Source organism: Lithobates pipiens, unplaced genomic scaffold (assembly GCF_037356315.1).
Source record: "Lithobates pipiens isolate NorthernLeopardFrog02 unplaced genomic scaffold, aLitPip1_a1.2 Scaffold_8, whole genome shotgun sequence".
Classification (NCBI taxonomy): Eukaryota; Metazoa; Chordata; class Amphibia; order Anura; family Ranidae; genus Lithobates; species Lithobates pipiens.
The window spans coordinates 616037577-616059291 of NW_027507903.1; the positions used below are offsets into that span (position 1 = coordinate 616037577).

General features: G+C 42.0%; 1 protein-coding gene across 1 annotated transcript in view; it reads left to right on the plus strand.

The window, feature by feature from the left end:
• Nucleotides 1-4731: 4731 nt before the first annotated feature.
• The window catches only part of EFNB3 (ephrin B3), a 142601-nt gene continuing 125617 nt past the window's right edge, over nucleotides 4732-21715 (plus strand). The window contains exon 1 of the mRNA XM_077470677.1: nucleotides 4732-4890. Coding sequence (XP_077326803.1) covers nucleotides 4772-4890 — 119 coding nt within the window. The 5' untranslated portion in view covers nucleotides 4732-4771. The remainder of the gene's footprint in view (nucleotides 4891-21715) is intronic.

Genomic DNA, 21715 nt, shown 5'->3' on the forward strand with positions numbered 1-21715 from the left:
TCATAAAATACCGCTTTCGAAGCGATAGTACGATAATCTGATCGTTAGTACACCGCTTTCTTGCGAAATTATCTGAAGGGGCAAACACAATTTTTTTTTCTCGCACAATACCAGATCATACGATTCTCGTTTTAACCTGGCGCAGACTGACCCATTCACAGGGCAGCCGCTCTGTGCAGAATCACATACAGGTATACAGGTACGTGATTCTGCACTTCTGGGTCTGGGGCGTGCACGCCTCCCCGCCCTGCCGGCAACCCGCTCCCACTGTGATTTTATTGTGATATTACATTTCTCGCACGATTCTCCCATCATTGATTAGGAAATCATTCATTTTTCAAAAAATTTCCGACATGTCCGATTCCTCAAATTTCATGGCCGCACGAAAATCGTCTGTTACTGCAGCCCACTAATGGTGCGAAATTTGTACGCAAAATTCATAGATATGATTATTGAAAAAAAAATCTTTTGAAATTCGAACCGTGTGTGTCCGATTTGTCCGCCGCAATAGCACAGTCCCGCTATAAGTCGCAGATCGCCACCATTACTGGTAATAAAATACATAAAATATCCAAAAACTATATATGGGATTTTTTTTTACTGCTAATATGTAGCAGATATTCTGCTTCATATTTTTGGTAAAAAAATAAAATAATACGCATATATTGATAGATTTGCACAAAAGTTATAGCGCCCACAAACTATGGTATATAGTTTTGGATGTTTTATTTATTTTTATTTTTTTTACCAGTAATGGTGGCAATCAGCCACTCATAGCAGCCTAAATTTATGAAGAAATTCGATTATTTAAAAAAAAAAAAATTATTGGGTGTTTTTATAGCAGAGAGTAAAAAAAAAATTTTTTTTTTTCAACATTGTCGGTCTTTTTTCGTTTTATAGCTCAAAAAATGTAAAACCGCAGAGGTGATCAAATAGCACCAAAAGAAAGCTGGGGGGGGAAAAAGGACATCAATTTTATTTTGGTGCAGCGTGGCACACTCGCGCAATTGTCAGTTAACGCAGTGCCGTATCGCAAAAAATGGCCTGGTCATGCAGAGGGGGTATGATCTTCTGGAGCTGAAGTGGTTAAGCAGCCCAGTTTTCGTCTGAAAATACTATACAAATACATTGCATCGCTTCCAAATTTTTATTCCGTCATATGAGAATTTTCGTACTTAATGCCCCATACACACGATCAGAAAATCGTACGGAAAATACCGCTTACGAAGCGATCATTCGATAATCGGATCGTTCGTACAGAGCTTTAGTGAGCCGATCAGGACAGCTCATCCGATATTATTCTATCGGACATGCATGGAATTTTTTTCCGTACGATGCCAGATCATACGCTTTTCGTTTAATCAGTACAGCTATCGTTCGATAAGTCAATACAAATGCATTACAACACATGACATCACTTCCGAATTTTTTTTCTGTCATGTGGGAATTTTCCAGACTTTAGTAAACTCATCAGATTCGATCTGAGATTAGTATGCAATAAAAAAACAGACGATCATTCGTCCGATAATCTCATCGTGTGTATGGGGCATAAGTAACCTCTTCATTTTCAAACTGGAGACTAGCATGCAAAGAAAAACACAATAATTTGTCTGATAATCGCATTGTGTTTACTAGGTTTTAGGAAGGCCCTGCTCATAAGAGCTTGCAATCTAATAGGCTAATGATAATCAAATTACCCAAATTTGTGTTATTGATTGCTACACAGCTATTGTTATCAGTTTAAAAAGGGCAACTGCGGCCACTTTTGCGTGATCGCACTTGTAAATTCCCTGCACCAAAACACAATATGAGCTGCTACCCTTACACGGTTGGTGTGGGATTTAGATTATGTTAAAGCATGCTAACATCTCCAACCATACATGGGCCCTAGGGGGACAACTTATAAAGGTGTGACATTTTCATTTTTTTTTTCATCTATCACTAAGTTGATCGCTTTGTCCATCACAGAGTTGATCACTTTCCTCCAGATCCCACTGAATTATTATCAAAGCACTCTACTGTTTATTTAACAGTTGAAAGAGCCCTTTTGCCTAGTGTTTGAAATTTTATTTAGGTGCTAAACAGCAAAAAATAAATAAAATAAAAAAATTTAATGAATAAAAATAATGAAGAAATGCCAGTGAAATCAGTGAGACTAATAATCTCCTTTAAAAAAAATTTTTTTTATTGTTTTATTGGAGTGAAGGAGTAAAAAATATATATATTTATTTTCCATTTGAAAGCTTTTGTAAAAAAACAAACAAACCAATAAAAAAAAAAAATATATATATATATATATATATATATAGATATATAGATAGATAGATAGATAGATAGATAGATATCTGTAGATAGATAGATAGATATATCTATATCTGTAGATAGATAGATAGATATATCTATATCTGTAGATAGATAGATATATCTATATCTGTAGATAGATAGATATCTACCTATATATTAAAAATGGGGTTAGGGGGGAAAAAGGGAAGAAGGTGGGACTTTAAATGAAGCACACAGCAAGTAAAAAAGTTGGTCAAGCGACTAGAAAATTACATTTATTCATATTTCATAATCCATAATCCACCATAAAACATTTTGGGCATCAAACCTCTATAAGGTGGATCTTAAATAGACATACAATGTATAAAAATGTATCACAATCCGATAGATCTTAACATTTGAAAAAAGCAGCAATGACAATTAATGCATAAAGTACACAGAGTGATAGTAAAATATATTGAATATACATAAAATCAAATGATGTCTATTATTCCATGATTAATGTAGAAATTAAAAAACGATAAAGGCTCGACGCGTTTCGCGGCACGACAACCGCTCATCAGGAGCAAACATGAAGTAAATCTAAAAAAATAAAATAAAAAAAGAACAAAAGATAAAAAAGATTGAATAAGAAATATAAAAGGATTTTATGTGTATTCAATATATTTTACTATCACTCTGTGTACTTTATGCATTAATTGTCATTGCTGCTTTTTTCAAATGTTAAGATCTATCGGATTGTGATACATTTTTATACATTGTATGTCTATTTAAGATCCACCTTATAGAGGTTTGATGCCCAAAATGTTTGTTAGAGGCTTGATGCCCAAAATGTTTTATGGTGGATTATGGATTATGAAATATGAATAAATGTAATTTTCTAGTCGCTTGACCAACTTTTTTACTTGCTGTGTGCTTCATTTAAAGTCCCACCTTCTTCCCTTTTTCCCCCCCTCACCCCATTTTTAATATTTTGATAGGGATGGAGGCGGGCACCTCTTTGATGCTCGCTTCATTTAAAGTCCCAAAATTGTGCTCTGCTAATCTACCTATATATATATTTGCTTTTTATTTTGTTTATTTTATTTTTTGGTTATCAACAAAAATGCCTTGAAGCGTAGCAGGTGCCCATCCCTGCACATCTGGCAAATTCTTAACAAAATATATATTAACATAAAACACACATAGAATTAAAAAAAAATTATATATATATATATATATTGTTTTTGGTTAACAGCAGTACGCATTTGAGCATAGCAGGTGCCCACCCCTGTGTGTCCGGCAAATTCTTGCCGCAAAATTTGTGCATTTGTCACCCTGCCTATATATATATATATATATATATATATATATATATATATATATATATATATATATATATATTTATTTATATGTATATAGATATATATCTTTTATTGAAAATATTTTACTGTATATATTTAAACGGAAATATTTAAAAAAAATTTTAGTGAACAACAATACGCATTTGAGCGTACCAGGTGCCCACCCCTGCGCATCCGGCAAATTTATATATATATATATAAAATTTGATTGAAAAATAATATACTGTATATATTAAAACAAAAAAAAAATGTTCATATATATATATACACACTAAATGACAATACGCATTTGAGCGTAGCAGGTGCCCACCCCTGCGCGCCCGGCGAATTCTTGCTGTGAAATTTCCGCCCACATCCCTGTCACCCTGCCTATGGTCCCCACTTGTCCCTTCTGTAGGACAGTCTTGTCCGCCTGTCACCTGCCCTGCAGGACCTGTGTGTCCCCGTATTGAGATCTCCATGTACGTGTGGGTGTGTGTACAATGGTGTGTGTCTGGTTGTACACAGGCGGCCCTGCTCCCCATCTCCCTTGAAATCAGTGCTGTTTAGTAATTTCCATCCCTCCTCCTCCTCCCCCCCCCCCCCCCCTGCTCTCCCCTCCCCAGAATTTGAGTCTCTCCTCCTCCCTCCCCCCCTCCTCCTCTTTTCCACCTTCCCTTTCTTCTGTGTATAGGGGGATTTATCCTGCACACTCTGCTTGTAGCTTGAACAGAGCCTGCTGCAAGATACTCTGCTCGCAGGGGGACACAGAGAGACAAAAAAAAAATAAAAAAATAGGGCCCCTTTCTTATGCTCCATGCCCGTACCCTTCCCCCGCCGCCGAAGCCCAAAATGACTACCATCCCCTCGAAGCGGGCTCAAGACCCTGAACCCCTCTCCTCCTGCCTGCAAATATGGTTCAACTTTTTATCCTAAACTTTATCCCATATCCCTGAAATCCCCCCCCCCCCCACCACCCTTCCTTATCCCGACCAACAAAAGAAGCCAGCCCCCATCCTCGTCTTCTCCTCTGCACCCCTCTGAATTTTAACCAAAACCCCAGGATTTGAGGGTGAGCAGAGCGACGACCGACCAACCCCCCCCCCCCAAAACCCCACAACCAACCACCATCACCATCAAGCCTCCGGGAAAAAAAAACAAAAAACATGTTTTTAAAAGAGTTCCTCGCCTCCTTGTATGTAAGGATGCTGATCACCCTTTGGAATTTCTCCGTACTATCAGCGCTGAGCCTGGATCCCATCTACTGGAACAGCTCGAATAAAAGGTACGTCAGTAATAAAGGGGGGCTCTTTGCAACGTTGCACCCCCCCACTCTTTATTTTATTTTTTTCTTGATTTTTGCCTTTGCCTTTTTTTTTTTAATGTTTTTATCCCTTTGCAACCTGCCTATCCTGCAAGCCGTAAACGCAAGATGCGGCTTCAACACGAATCGTTTTTGGGTAGATAATGTGTATGTTTCTCTATGCCATTGGGGGTTGTACTTAAATGTTCCACACACTTTGCAAGCTCCATCTGATGCGACTCGGTCTTAGTTTTCCTACCTCCACGCTTTCAGAAAAAAAAAAAACAGAAATGGGGGACCTGTGTTTTTTTTTGGGGGGGGGGGGGCACTACAAGTTGCAGCGAGCCCCGCAGGGCCAGAGTCTGCCCAACTCGGCTTCATAAATATGAATATTCAATTATCTGCAGGAGCTGGTTCTGCTTGGATGCTTTATGCAAAATTGCCCCTTTTGGTTGTCTTTTTTTTTTTTTTCCCCACTGACGCAAAAATGCTAAAAATTGTCATTATTTTAATACTTTAGGAGGACGACTGTACAGGTTGTGAGTCATTTTTAAGTTTAATTCGGGAACAGATGCGGTGACATTTGAAAAGTGATACAGTGACATTTTCAAAGGTTAATTGGTTAATTTAATGTTAATTTATATGCATTTGCAGCTGTAAATTTATAAGCTATATATAATATATATATATATATATATATATATATAATCTATTTTTTGTGTGTGTATATGTGTATATATATATATATATATATATATATATATATATATATATATATATATATATATAGTGTGTGTGTGTATATAATATATATGTTTATTTTATTTAAAAAAACTATTGTGTGTGTGTGTGTGTATATATATATATATATATATATATATATATATATATATATATATATATATATATATGTATATATGTATGAATATATTATATATGTATAATTTTTTTGTGTATGTGTCTCTCTCTCTCTATATCTATATATATATATATATATATATATATATATATATATATATATATATATATATATATATACATATACACACCTATATTAGTCATAAAACTTCCACTTTGCGCTCCCAAATCACTTCACCTCTTTTCCGCCACCCACTCCAACTTTTCCCAACCAAGCCGCACACGGCCCAATTTTGGCTCCTGCAACGCTCCTGACCAATCACGTATCCCAGAGGGTGATGAGCAAAAGCAATAACTGGCAGTACAAAAAAAAATGTAAAAATTTACACGGCCCGCCAGAGGTTTACCGTCTTGCCGGAAAATTTCTGTGACCAATCAAAGATTGTTCTCTTCCCTTGTAGAAAGAGAGGGGGAGGGGGGAACAACGCCTTTTGCTGCGCGTGTGCAGCGGCACGTAAAATTGGACTTGTCGGGGAAATCCGCGAAAGGCTCAGGTGTGTGATGGTAAATTAGAGAAAGATTTTTCGCTTTTGTCGAATTGGTTTCTTAGCTCTTGGATTTTATCTGACCATTTTTTTTTTTGTTTTTTTAATGATGCGCAATGGGCACAAAATCAAAGCAGCTAATCAAATTTCAGATTACTAGTGGCTGATCAGCTTTGAGATAAATTTGGATTGGTTGCACTGGGATTACTGCACTTTAAGCACTTATGCGCCTTGCGTTACGTCACTGAACCAGTCAGAGTCTATGGCCACCGCAAATAATGCTATTCCGCTTGTAAAGATGAAACAACAGTTAATCCATTAAATATGTTTATGATTCTTTTTTAAGTATTAAATTATGTTTAGCAACATTACTTGCGTAAACTGTCCTGGTTTTGCGTAGGTAACGGAAATAGGATCTGTGGAAATTTGTGCGTAAAATGTATTTATTTCAGGTCATTAGCGTTGTCAATTTACACACCACTACGTATATATTGTACAATCACATCAGTCTAGGGTTGCCACCTTTTCTTCAAGTCCAACCCAAACACTTTAGTGGCAAACAGCAATTTTTTTTTTATAGTATAAACTATACATATATTTTGCTATTAAATAACATTTCTAATCACAAGTTAAAGTGACACTAAAGGTTCATTTTTTTTTTTGTAATAACAAACATGTCATACTTACCTTCACTGTGCAGCTCGTTTTGCACGTTTTGCTCGTTTTGCACAGAGTGGCCCTGAACCTGCTCTTCTGGGGTCCCTCGGTGGCTCTCTCGGCTTCTTCTCGCATCAGATAACCCCCTAGGACAGGGGTGCTCAACCTGTGGCTCTCCAGCTGTTGCAAAACTACAAGTCCCATTATGCCTCTGCCTCTGGGTGTCATGCTTGTGGCAGTCGGAGTCTTGCTATGCCTCATGGGACTTGTAGTTCCGCAACAGCTGGAGAGCCACAGGTTGAGTACCCCTGCCCTAGGAGAAGCGATCTCCCAGTGAGGTTACCTTGCAGGCGCGCTCCCGAGTCCAGCATTTGGCGTCCATAGACGCCGAATGCAGGACTCGGCCACGCCCCCCCCCAGCGGCCTCGTCACTGGAATTGATTGACAGCCGCGTAAGCCAATGGCTGCGCTGCTATCAATCTATCCAATCAACAGCCAAGACCCCCCTAGCAGAGAGACGGTGCGACAAGTTTGTGCATCATAAGATGCATTAAGGTGAAAAAACACGAACCTTTATAGCCCCTTTAAGAACAAGAGTCCCACCCTTTAAATCAGAATCCAGAGTTCCCCTTCTACATCTGAATTCACAGAGTTCCCTTTCACTGTAAGAGGGGAATCTGCAGACTCTGATGTAAGGGAGAACTCTGGGGCCCCTAACATAAGGGATCCTCTGGGAACCCTGATTTAAGGGGGAACACTGAGAACTCTGATGTACGGAGAGGACTCTGATGTGAGGGAGAACACTGTGGCCTCTGGTGTAAAGGGAAAATCTGATGTAAGGGGTGCTCTGAGAACCCTGATTTGCATTAGTGTACTTAGAGGCAGGAGAGAGAAGGGGAGAGACTTCAGTCACAGATAGGGATGGGTGGTGAGCTCACTCACCCCTTGGCACCTCTCATCCAGATGTATCTGAGGCTGCTGGACTTCAACTTTCCGGCACCAACTTACTTTCCTATTCTGAGGCATAGCGCCGGGGATTGGAGTGTGGGCAGACACAGATTAGATGAAGGGCCTCAGGTAAGTAAAACAGGGGGGCTGGGGTGCCGGTGACTGACAGGTGCTTTTTCACCTTAATGCATGGGATGCATTAAGGTGAAAAAACATGAGGGATTACAACCCCTTTAACTGGGATTCTGTGGAACCGTAAGGTTCCTCCAGGGCTTGTCTGGGATCCTTTGAGCTGTGGCTAATTGACCTCCCATTTAGAGGTGCCTGCATAGTTCCAGGGCCAATACCACTTGGCAGAGCCAGAGGCGTGACAGCAATGTTCTTTTTAGCTGTCTGTAAGGGTAGCATTCTGACCACCAATATCATTACCTCCAAGGGCCACCAATGTAAGCAGCATTATTCCCACTGATCACCAATGTAAGGAACATTCTGACCACCAATGTAGGACATTCTTTCTACTGAACACCATTGTAAGGAGCATTCTTCCCACTGGCCACCAATGTAAGGAACATTCTTCCAACTGGCCACCAATGTAAGGAGCATTCTTCCAACTGGCCACCAATGTAAGGAGCATTCTTCCCACTGATCACCAATGTAAGAAAAATTCTGACCAGCAGTGTAGGAAATTCTTCCCACTGAACACCATTGCAAGGAGCATTCTTCCCACTGGCCACCAATGTAAGGAACATCCTTCCAACTGGCCACCAATGTAAGGAGCATTCTTCCCACTGATCACCAATGAAAGGAACATTCTGACCAGCAGTGTAGGACATTTTTCCCACTGGCCACCAATGTAAGGAGCATTCTTCCCACTGGCCACCAATGTAAGGAGCATTCTTCCCACTGGCCACCAATGTAAGGAACATTCTTCCCACTGGCCACCAATGTAAGGAACATTCTTCCCACTGGCCACCAATGTAAGGAACATCCTTCCAACTGGCCACCAATGTAAGGAGAATTCTTCCCATTGATCACCAATGAAAGGAACATTCTGACCAGCAGTGTAGGACATTCTTCCCACTGAACACCATTGTAAGGAGCATTCTTCCCACTGGCCACCAATGTAAGGAGCATTCTTCCCACTGGCCACCAATGTAAGGAACATTCTTCCCACTGGCCACCAATGTAAGGAACATCCTTCCAACTGGCCACCAATGTAAGGAGAATTCTTCCCATTGATCACCAATGAAAGGAACATTCTGACCAGCAGTGTAGGACATTCTTCCCACTGAACACCATTGTAAGGAGCATTCTTCCCACTGGCCACCATTGTAAGGAGCATTCTTCCTACTGACCACCATTGTAAGGAGCATTCTTCCCACTGCCCTCCAAAGTAACACACTTCCTACAGGGCACCAATGTAAGGGCATTTCCCCACTGATTCCCCCCCCCCCCCCATAAATTGGTTTTACCAATGATATCCCAAGGCCTGAAAATTATTCCAAGATGGAGGGCTTCTGGGTAACGATCGCCTGCCTCTTTAATTGGTCGGGTCAAGGTGACTTCACTCCCTCCACATGTGCAGGAGTTCAATCAGCTTGGCACTGCTGAATTTGTACAATGAGCTGCGCATTCCTATCTCCATATACAGTGCTGGACAGGCAGGTAAGTAACTTTAATGCAGAAGAGACAAAGCATGCTTCCTCTGCAATAAGAATGCTGCCTGTTCACCCATTGTAAATTTTTGCCATAAAGTTCCACTTTAAGGTATCAGCATTTAAACCACATCAATAGTTTGCAGTGTACAGCACGGCATGTAAATGGTGACTGTAAATGCAAAGACTGTGAGACCCAATTCATTGGAGGTTTGGTCATGGAAGGCCAAATGTAGGTGGTCCTGGTGGGTGTTTTTTGCCAAAATTCTGGATGGTGCGTGAAAATGTGGCAACAGACACGACTGGGAAGACGGGGGTTTGTTGTCCAGCCTGAATGACAAATAACGGTTGGGCAAGACGTTGCATGTCTTTCATGCTTGTGTCATTGGTGAACCTGGTCTAGAAGAACCCTTTCCTGGAGGTGGCATGCTCCCTATTACAGCGATAGCAGATCTTCAAGAGTCTGCCCTTCAACGTTTCACTTATCTAATAAATATATTTAGCTCAGTTACTAAGGCAAATGTCAAAAGTCAAGGTGCTGTCTCCCCCCTGCAGCCAATCGGTTTACAGCTTTCCTGAACGCATTCAGTGAGCAGAACGTGGAATGTGAGGTTGTTTTTGTATTTTCATTACTGTTTCATTTCATTACTGTTTGTAAATCATACATTTTCTATAGTGCTGATATATACAGTGCTGACATATACGTACACAGGACACTGGACTATTCACATCAGGCTCTGAACCATAGGAGCTTACACTCTAATATTCCTGTCACAGTCATACACTATTATCATTATACATTTATATAGCTTTGACATATACAGTAGTGCTCTACAGAGAACACTGAGGCAGTCACATGAGTCTTTGCAGCTGCGAGGAGCTTACACTCTAATATCTCCACCACAGTCACATACGATTATACGTTTATATAGCTCTGGCATACACTCTCCGGCCACTTTATTAGGTACACCTTGCTGGTACCGTGTTGGACCCCCTTTTGTCTTCATTCTTGGTGGCATAGGTGCAACAAGGTGTTGGAAACATTCCTCAGAGATTTTGGTCCATAGTGACATGATAGCATCACTGCAGTTGCTGCAGATTTGTCGGCTGCACATCTATGATGCCAATCTCTATCGGATGAGATCTGGTGACTGTGGAGACCAATGGAGTACAGTGACCTCATTGTCATGTTCATGGAATCAGTGGTGAGATGATTGGAGCTTTGTGACATGGTGCATTATCCTGCTGGAAAGAGCCATCAGAAGTTGGGTACACTTTAGTCATAAAGGGGTGGACATGGGCAGCAACAATACTCAGGTAGGCCGTGGCATTTAAACTATGCTGAATTGATACCACGGGGGCCCAAAGTGTGCCAAGAAAATATTCCCCCACACCATTACACCACCACCAGCCTGAACTGTTGATACAAGGCAGGATGGATCCATGCTTTCATGTTGTTTATGCCAAAATCCGGCCCCCACCATCTGAATGACGCAGCTGAAATTGAGACTCCTCAGACCAGGCAACGTTTTTCCAATTTTGGTGAGCCTGTGCGAATTGTAGCCTCAGGTTCCTGTTCTTAGCTGACAGGAGTGGCACCCGGAGTGGTCATCTGCTACTGTAGCCCATCAGCCCATTCAAGGTTCGATGTGTTGTGTGTTCAGAGATGGTATTCTGCATACCTTGGATGTAACGAGGGGTTATTGCAGTTCCTGTTGCCTTTCTATCATCTCGAACCAGTGTGTCCATTCTCCTATGACATCTACAAGGCATTTTCCTCCACATATAAAGATAAAGGAAAAGAGGGCGCACCAGCCTTGTGCATTATCCCAAGTAAATTTATTTTGTATAAATAAAGATAAATAAAGAAATAAAGATAGTAACTACTCACAAGCATGTGAAAATAAATATACATAAATGGGCTTCCATCCCGTGGTAAAACAGTCCTCGGACCTGAACTCTCCAGATCATAGGGTAGATCATGTAGGGCAGGGATATGCAATTAGCGGACCTCCAGTTGTTGCAGAACTACAAGTCCCATGAGGCATAGCAAGACTCTGACAGCCATAAGCATGGCACCCAGAGGCAGAGGTATGATGGGACTTGTAGTTTTGCAACAGCTGGGGGTCCGCTAATTGCATATCCCTGATGTAGGGGTTCACTGCTGGCTAACACGTTTCGGAGGTAAACCTTCTTCCTCAGAGGAAGAAGCTTGCACCCTAATGTCCCCATCCCCAGTATTATTATTTATATAGCTTTGACATATACCACACTGCTGTCCAGAGAACACTGAGCCAGTCACATCAGTCTCTGTACCAGAGGAGCTTACACTCTACTATTTCCACCACAGTCACATAAGATTATACATTTATATAGCTCTGACATATACCATAGTTCCGTACAGAGAATACTGTCCCAGTCACATTCAGCTCTGTACCAGAGGAGCTTACACTCTACTATCTCCACCACAGTCACGTAAGATTATACATTTATATAGCTCTGACATATACCATAGTTCTGTACAGAGAATACTGTCCCATTCACATTCGGCTCTGTACCAGAAGACCTTACACTCTAATGTCCCACCACAATTACACACTATATTATTATTATACATTTATATAGCTATGAGCTAGTCCGCAGTGCTGTGCAGAGAACACTGAGCCAGCCACATCAATCTTTATACCAGAGGAGCTTACACTCTAATGCCCCCATCAGTGTGCTATGAAAAGCAATTAACCTGCCAGTATACCAGGAATGTAGGAGGTCATACAAACTCCACGCAGACATAGTCCTTAGATATCCCCAGCTAAGGTTGCCAAAAACAAGGCTGACAGTATGACAGGAACCATGTAGCAAAGATAATGGAGGGGTTGGTTGAACCCATTACACCCATCAGAAAACTGATCGATTTTGGACTCTGTCCCTTATACACGTAGGTCACATGCATGGTCCACAGTGGCTCCAGTCCTTTATACCAAGAATATATGTTGTGTAGCACAAGGAAACTTCATGAACATTTTTGTTTCAGGTTCGTGCTTCTATTGCCGAGTAACCAGCAGTGTTGAATCTACAGTTGGTTTTAATTAAATCTGACTCTGCAGCAGAAATGCAGTCAGGACCTCTAGATAATAAATTTAGCATGGCATTTAAACCTAAATCTGGACATAAAACGACTCGGCAGGAACGTTGCTTTATGATACGTAACTTAACATTAGCTAATGAGTGAACTGCTAGATGCCTAACCACTCTTTTCTTAGTTCCCTTTTGCCCAGATTCATTTTTAGCTGGCTCCTCTACCAAATTCTCTGTACACGGGTGGTGGGACCTTGCCAGTGGAGACCCACCTGGCATAGCACCTTGTCCCCATGTTGAAGAGGACAAATAAAGCTTGTGTTAACTGGCTGGTATAGAAGACGCCAAGCTTCCAAAGGTCTTGGGGAAGCATGACGTGCTCAGCAGTTGGGTCTACAGGTCAGGATATGTGATAACTGAAAGCTTTGAGATTCATTGATTTCATATTCTGTATAATCAACTATTGTGTATTCATACAATTAATACATTTCTATTTTTGTTACAATTAATGACTTATTATATCAAACACTATATCTCTGTGGCTCTATATGTGGTTTATTTTTCTACACTTTTTCCTTGTCTGGTGTAGTTTCTTCTCTTTATTGTATGGTCAGCAACTGAGCCCCACCCATCCAATAGATGAGTGTCTGGCTTTTTGTCTTATTGTCTAGTTTTGGTTTCCATACTTTTTTCTGTCTTTTTTAGCCTCTACCTTAAAACATAAAATAAGCAAAGCCTTGAGATGAGTTGTAGATCGTATTATAAAAATGAAAAATAAAGACCAGAAAAGAAAAGCAGGCAGTGAAAATTGTAATGTCTTCCTATATTGGTGGTCAGTGGAGAAGTGTCCTCCTATATTGGTGGTCAGTGGAGAAGTGTCTTCCTATATTGGTGGTCAGTGGAGAAGTGTCCTCCTATATTGGTGGTCAGTGGAGAAGTGTCTTCCTATATTGGTGGTCAGTGGAGAAGTGTCCTCCTATATTGGTGGTCAGTGGAGAAGTGTCCTCCTATATTGGTGGTCAGTGGAGAAGTGTCCTCCTATATTGGTGGTCAGTGGAGAAGTGTCCTCCTATATTGGTGGTCAGTGGAGAAGTGTCCTCCTATATTGGTGGTCAGTGGAGAAGTGTCCTCCTATATTGGTGGTCAGTGGAGAAGTGTCCTCCTATATTGGTGGTCAGTGGAGAAGTGTCCTCCTATATTGGTGGTCAGTGGAGAAGTGTCCTCCTATATTGGTGGTCAGTGGAGAAGTCTCCTCCTATATTGGTGGTCAGTGGAGAAGTGTCCTCCTATATTGGTGGTCAGTGGAGAAGTCTCCTCCTATATTGGTGGTCAGTGGAGAAGCCTCCTCCTATATTGGTGGTCAGTGGAGAAGTGTCCTCCTATATTGGTGGTCAGTGGAGAAGTGTCCTCCTATATTGGTGGTCAGTGGAGAAGTGTCCTCCTACATTGGTGGTCAGTGGAGAAGTGTCCTCCTATATTGGTGGTCAGTGGAGAAGTGTCCTCCTACATTGGTGGTCAGTGGAGAAGTGTCCTCCTACATTGGTGGTCAGTGGAGAAGTGTCTTCCTATATTGGTGGTCAGTTGAGACGTGTCCTCCTATATTGGTGGTCAGTGGAGAAGTGTCCTCCTATATTGGTGGTCAGTGGAGAAGTGTCCTCCTATATTGGTGGTCAGTGGAGAAGTGTCCTCCTATATTGGTGGTCAGTGGAGACGTGTCCTCCTATATTGGTGGTCAGTGGAGACGTGTCCTCTTATATTGGTGGTCAGTGGAGAAGTGTCCTCCTATATTGGTGGTCAGTGGAGACGTGTCCTCCTATATTGGTGGTCAGTGGAGAAGTGTCCTCTTATATTGGTGGTCAGTGGAGAAGTGTCCTCCTATATTGGTGGTCAGTGGCAAAGTGTCCCCCTTTACATTGGTAATCAGTAGTGAAGTGTCTTCTTGCATTTGTAGTCAATGGGAAGAATGTCCCTTGCATTAGTGCTCAGTGGAGAAGTGCCCCCTTACATTGGTGGTCAATGCAAAGAATGCCCCCTACGTTGGTGTTGTGTGGAGACATGACCCCTTAACTTTGGTAGTTAATAGAGAAATGTCCCCTTACATTGGGGTTCAGTGTGGAAGTGTGGTCGGTGCAAAGAATGCCCATTACATTGGTGATGTGTGGGTAAGTGTCCCATTACATTGGTGGTTAATAGAGAAGTGTCCCCTTACATTGAGTTTTAGTGGCAAAGTGTCCTGTTATATTGGTGCTCAGTGGTAAAGTGTCTTTTCACGTGGTAACCAGTGGGAAGCATGTCCCTTACATTCGTGCTCAGTAGAGAAATTACCCCTTACATTGTTGGTTAGTTCAAAAATGTCCTCTTAGTACATCTGTGATTAGTAGAGATGTGTCCTCTTATAGTGAGGAAAATAATTATTTGATCCCCTGCAGATTTTGTAAGTTTTCACACTTATAAAGAAATGAAGGGTCTATATTTTTTATATCATAGGTGTATTTAAAATGATAGAGACAGAATATCAACCAAAAATCCAGAAAAAAACACAATGCAAATGTTATAAATTGAGTTGCAGTTCAGTGAATAAAATAAGTATTTGATCCCCAAGCAAAACATGGCTTAGTACTTGGTGGGGAAACCCTTGTTGGCAAGCACAGAGGTAAGACGTTTCTTGTAGTTAGTGACCAGGTTTGTAGACATCTCGGTAGGGATTTTGATCCACTCTTTTTTACAGATCTTCTCTAAATCCTTAAGGAGTCTTGGCTGTTGCTTGGCAACTCCAATTTTCAACTCCCTCCAAAAAATGTCTATAGGATTAAGGTCTGGAGACTGGCTAGGCCACTCCGTGACCTAATGTGCTTTTTCTTGAGCCACTCCTTTGTTGCCTTGGTGGTAGGTTTTGGGTCATTGTCATGCTGAAAGATCCATCCATGACACATCTTCAGTGCTCTGGCAGAGGGAAGAAGGTTCTCGTCAAAGATTCTACAATACAAGGCCTCGTCCATTGGCCCCTCAATGCGGCAAAGTTGGTCTGTACCTGGTCTGTAGGGAAACAGCCCCAAAACCATAATGTTTCAACCTCCATGCTTGACTGTAGGGATGGTGTTCTTAGGGTCATAGTCAGCATTTTTCTTCCTCCAAACATAGCGAGTCCCCCTCCTCAAAAAAGGCACATGTACATTCATGCCAATTAACATCTAAATGATTCAGAGAAGGATTGGGAGAAAGTGCTGTGGTCAGAGGAGACCAAAATTGAGCTCTATGGCATTAACCCGACTCCCTACAGTAAATCACAGAGGTGAAAACATGATGCTTTGGGGCTGTTTCTCTGCTAAAGGTACAGGTTGACTTGGATGGGGCCATGTATATACAATCTTGGATGAGAACATTCTTTCCTCAGCCAGAACACTGAAGATGGGTCGTGGATGGGTCTTCCAGCATGACAATAACCTGAAACATACCACCAAGGCAACAAAGGAGTGGCTCAAGAAGAAGCACATTAAGGTCATGGAGTGGCCTAGCCAGTCTCCAGACCTTAATCCGATTGAAAATTTATGGAGGGAGCTGAAACTTTGAGTTGCCAAGAGACAGACAAGAAACCTTAAGGATTTAGAGAAGATCTGTAAAAGAAGAGTGGACCAAAATCCCTCCTGAGATGTGTGCAAACCTGGTCACCAACTACAAGAAACACCTTACCTCTGTTTTTGCCAACAAGGGTTTCTCCACCAAGTACTAAGTCATGTTTTGCTTGGGGATCAAATACTTATTTTACTCTCTGGACTGCAACTTAATTTATAGCATTTGCTTTATGTGTCCCTCTGTCCCTCATTCCTCCTCATTTGTCCCTCATTTTGGTCTGATCTATATAGATGTATATAAAATGCACTTTTTATCTATCAAAAAGTGCTAAACCTTTCATCTGATTTCTAATTTGATGTATTTGTAAATTCCAAAAGCCAATATAAAGGAATAGTAGTGGTAAAAAAAAAAAAACACTTGTGGGTTTAACCAATCTAGTTTTTTTTTTTTGTACGATTCTCCTGTAAGGGGGCGTGGCAAGGGGGTGTGTCCTATGCCTGCATACTTTTGCTGATAGGTGTCCCTCATTCCCTTCTCAAAAAGTTGGGAGGTATGCAAACAGCCCTGAAGAAGGAGGAGGCAGTTTCCCGAAAATCGTTGGCTCAACCTGTATGTTCTCATGCTTTTTTTTATAAATGATTGTAATCTCCCACCAAGAGTGGAATTTTTTTTGAACACCAGGCACTCCTTCCTTCTCATTCAAGCAATGATCAATAAAGACGGTCTTCCTTTACATGTGGTGGTCAATGGGAAAGTGCCCCTTATATTGAAGGTCAATAGAGAAGAGCTTCCCTTGCATTGGAGCTCAGCAGAGAAGGGCCACTTACATTTATGTTAGTAAGACAAGGACCCTCACATTGATGGACAGTTGCAGGTAAAATGTCCTTTTATAATTAGTGGATTCATAAGAGGTTAGTCAATGGACCCCTTGAAAGCTCTGAAGGAACACTGGGATTCCACGGAACCCTGTTTGAGAATGCCTGCTTGGAAGTGTCAATACTATTTCTCACGGCCATCAATCAAATATACATCTGCCTTGGAAGACTGAATGTGGTGGAGAAATATAGGACGTTGCAGACCATAAATCCCAGGAAACACCATGTATCTCTCATGTGAGAAGCTTTGTGAAATCTTGCTGCAGTGGATGACTGAGCTTACCTTGGCAACGTGTTCTTCCTAGAAAGATGGTTCATATTCTTAGTCATGCCATCCATGCAGTCTATAGTCACCAGGAATAATACTGTAATCTGTTGAACTGGTATTTTTCTATTTTTTTTGCAATTGTTCTTGTGACAATTTTTCCATCTAAATATGGACGCTCCTGCACTGCACGCACCTATTCCCTGTATCAGCATTGTTCCAATGCTAATGTAACCCCATCACAATAATTGCACAATCATTTTTTTTTTCTTTCTTGCCTACATAATGTTTGTCTTTACATAAGATGACGCGACCGCGGTCTTGCCTGCAAGTCTGGCGTTCGCTTGTCTTATGACTGATCGCCTTAGCATGACTGGGGGCGGCTCACGCGTGCAATTTACATCTCTGAGTATCGATGTGTTGATTTAAGCGCCCTGGCGCTGCACAACACACCTGTGGGTGTAAAGCAAAACGTCGATGTGTTACGGGCAGATTAATCTGAACATCGATAGAGTCTCGGTAGAGAGTTCTGGTCCTCGGATACACCTACATGGCCTTTTGTCAGAGGTAGATGGGCAATCAGCAGGCTGTATGCCGGGGTATCTATAAATAGCTGCTCATCATTTTGAGGACCAACTGCGGCATGCACCAACGTGCCGCCTGCAGGGCTTGTTGGGACTTGTGGTGCTCTAGAGATGGCAGAGATGCAGATTTGCTCTGCTTTAAGGTGATTTCAGTCTCGTGTGAGTCACGCTGTCATATGTATTGTGTGTGTATATATAGACGGGTGGGTGTCACTGTGATAAATACAATACAACAGTGAAAAGGCTGAATTTTTAATGAAAAGCTGTTCGGAATACAGCCTGAGGGGCCCCTAGGCATTGAGGAGCCAAGTACACATGGATACGAGGGGAATCGCTGAGCAATGATCCTCACCAACGGGGCACAGTTATAATTAGTGTTATTGTTTTTGTTGCTGCTAGTAGTAGTTGTGTGTATTTATATAGCTCTGACATATTCCACGGCGCTGTACAAAGAACACTGAGCCACACCAATCTTTGTCAGAGGAGCTTACACTCTCATACCCACACAATCATTATACATTCATATAGCTCAGACATATACGATAGTGTTGTACAGAGAGCACTGAGCCAGTCATCAGATTTTGTATATATATATATATATATATATATATATATATATATAGATATATCTATATATATATAGATATATCTATATCTATATCTAACATATACTGCAGTGCTGTACAGAGAACGCCAAGCCAGTGACATCAGTCTCTGCACCAGGGGAGCTTACTCTTTAATGTCCCCCCTGCACTCTCACACTATTATTATACATTTATATAGCTCTAACATATTCCACAGTGCTGTACAGAAAACACTGAGCCAGTCTTCACCAGAGGAGCTTACACTTTAATACCCACACAGTCACACACTATCGTTATACATTTATATAGCTAAGACATATACCATAGTGCTGTACTAAGCCAGCCACATTGATTTTTGCACCAGAGGAGCTTACACGCATATACAAATGCATTAGTGTGAATCAAGCCTTATACCCACATAGTCGCACGCTATCATTATCCCCTTCCCACCAACCGTATGCACATATGCGGCCTCGGCTTTAAGGGGTTATACTGTTTTTTTTTAGAGCCACATCGGCTGTTATCCCAAAAGAGCGAGAGGGTACATCGTCGCCTTCCGCCGATCTCTCCGGTCCTCCCATCCCACCGGGAGACCCGGTACGCGATCCGGCACTTCCGCCGGCTAGAATGAGACTGGAAGGAAGCCGGAAACGGCAGTGCTGGAAAATAATGGTGGCCACACAAAATGTTGACATTTTGGGCCCAATTTGGACATTTTCACTTTGGGGTGTACTCACTTTTGTTGCCAGTGGTTTAGACATTAATGGCTGTGTGTTGAGTTATTTTGAGGGGGCAGAAATATTACACTGTTATACAAGCTGTACACTCACTACTTTACATTGTAGACAAGTGTCATTTCTTCAGTGTTGTCACATGAAAAGATAGAATAAAATATTTACAAAAATGTGAGGGGTGTACTCACTTTAGTGAGATAGTGTATATGTAGCTTATATATAGAGCCCTGATATGTACCGTAGTGCTGTACACAGAGAACAGTCAAGCCAGTAACATCAGTTTCTGCACCAGAGGAGCTTACACTCTAATGTTCCCCCCACACTACAAGCGGTCCCCTAGTTACAAACATCCGACTTATAAATGACTCCTACTTACAAACAGGAAGTGAGATGAAATCTACCTATAGCAAGGGAAATTCTCTCCTGTTAGGGTTATTATGGGAAAAAGGTGTCTCCACTGAAGCTTTATCACCAATCCTTGTTTCCACAACAACCCAACATTTTCAAAATCCAATTGTCATTGGGACAGAAAGTCAGGTTAAATCTTCTAAACAGAAGTACAGACAGCAAAGTAAATGTTACAGAGGTGATAACCCTTCCCTATGTTATCCAAAAAGCTTAAAGCGGAGGTCCACCCTAAAGTGGACCTTCCGCTCATTGGAATCCTCCCCCCCTCCGGCGCCACAATTGGCACCTTTCAGGGGGGAGGGGGGTGCAGGTACCTGTACAGTACAGGTATCTGCACCCACTTCCGGCGTAGATTCTGCAGAAGGTACGCCCCTTTCCGCAGAATCTACGCCCCTTTCCGCAGAATCTACGCCCCTTTCCGAAAGTCCCCCACTGCCTGCTGGGAAACACACGGATCCTAGAGACAGCGGGGACCATCCTTATTGTGCAGTGCGACTCGCGCATGCGCAGTAGGGAACCAGGAAATGAAGCCGAAAGGCTCCACTTCCTGATTCCCATACCCAAGATGGCGGCGGCAGCACCCGAGAGACGATCGAGAGATCGGCTTCGGGTGCCGACATCACGGGCGCGCTGGGCGGGTAAGTGTCACTATTTTAAAAGTCAGCAGCTGCAGTATTTGTAGCTGCTGGCTTTTAAAAAAAAAAAAACGGCGGACTTCCGCTTTAAAAACTGTAAAAACTGTTTTTTGGCTGGAGCTACACTTAAAAAATTTACCTGTTCTGACTTACAAACAGATTTAACTTAAGAACAAACCTACAGTCCCTATCTTGTTTGTAACCTGGAGACCGCCTGTACATTTATATAGCTCTGACATCTACCATAGTGTCCTCCAAAGAACACTGAACCAGTCACATCAGCCTCTGTGTTACCGGCTGGGGTGATCCTCAACATACACAAGATCGCCTGGTGTACGTGGCAGCAGTAATCAAGCAATAAATAGCAGTAATTGAGCATAAAGTTCTATGTCAAGGACTGGTCGCCAATGGTGTTTTGGTTGGTGAGGATGTTTGAATCTTTTAAATAAGTAATAACATGTTGGCGCACTAAGCCCCTGATGATGTTCTATTGGACAAAACACGTAGGTCGGAGTCGTGTGCACTGATGTCCTCACGCTGCTGTTTTGTACTGAGCAGCAGCACTCCACACAAGTGTATTTGGCGGTTTGTTAGTTGATCTAGTTTTTGTTTTACGGAGTGGTTTTAACTTTCTACACCAGGAGAGTTCCCTTTCTATAATTTTTGGCGACGGACTGAGTCCTTGCTGGGTGCAATCCAAATGGCGGCTGAGGTTTGCTCCAAGAGGATGCCTGTTGTGCAAATCCAGGAGGAGGGCTCAGTGGCGTTACAAGGGAGATATCCCTTTTAATCATATCAAGCGCAACATACCTCTCTGGTGGAGTAATGGATTTGGTAAGCCTCCTTTCTAATTTTGGGTAGAGGAACTTGATGGGATTGTAGCCGTATTAGTGCAATTGTGACAGAGAAAATTGAGTGCTGTCCGTGATACTTTTTTTTATTTGCACTAACATACAATTTTTCAGGACAGGCTTTCGGGGTATGTCCCCTTCTTCAAGGTCCAAGCACTACTCAAGGTCCAAGCAGTACTCTGGGTAGAGGAACGAGAACTAATGAGCACTGGTGTAAGATTCCTGGATTCTGTATTTCTTATTTAACATGGATATTAAGTGGAGATTATCCGGTGTGGACTTTTATGACTACATTATACATTTACATAGCTCTGACATATGCCGTGGTGCTGTACAGAAAACACTGAACCAGTCACTTTGTTCTCTGCACCAGAGGAGCTTACACTCTAATGTCCCACCCCAGTGACAGCAGGGAGGCTTCTGATATGGCTTCTAAGGGGGACCGCAGGCTCTTGTCACTGGATTCTCTTGTGCAACCCTCCTCCTTCCCCTCAGAACCATCAAGCTTGGCCCTAGAACCCTTAACTTTCCCAGAATCACCGTCCTTTCCAAAGTACGCA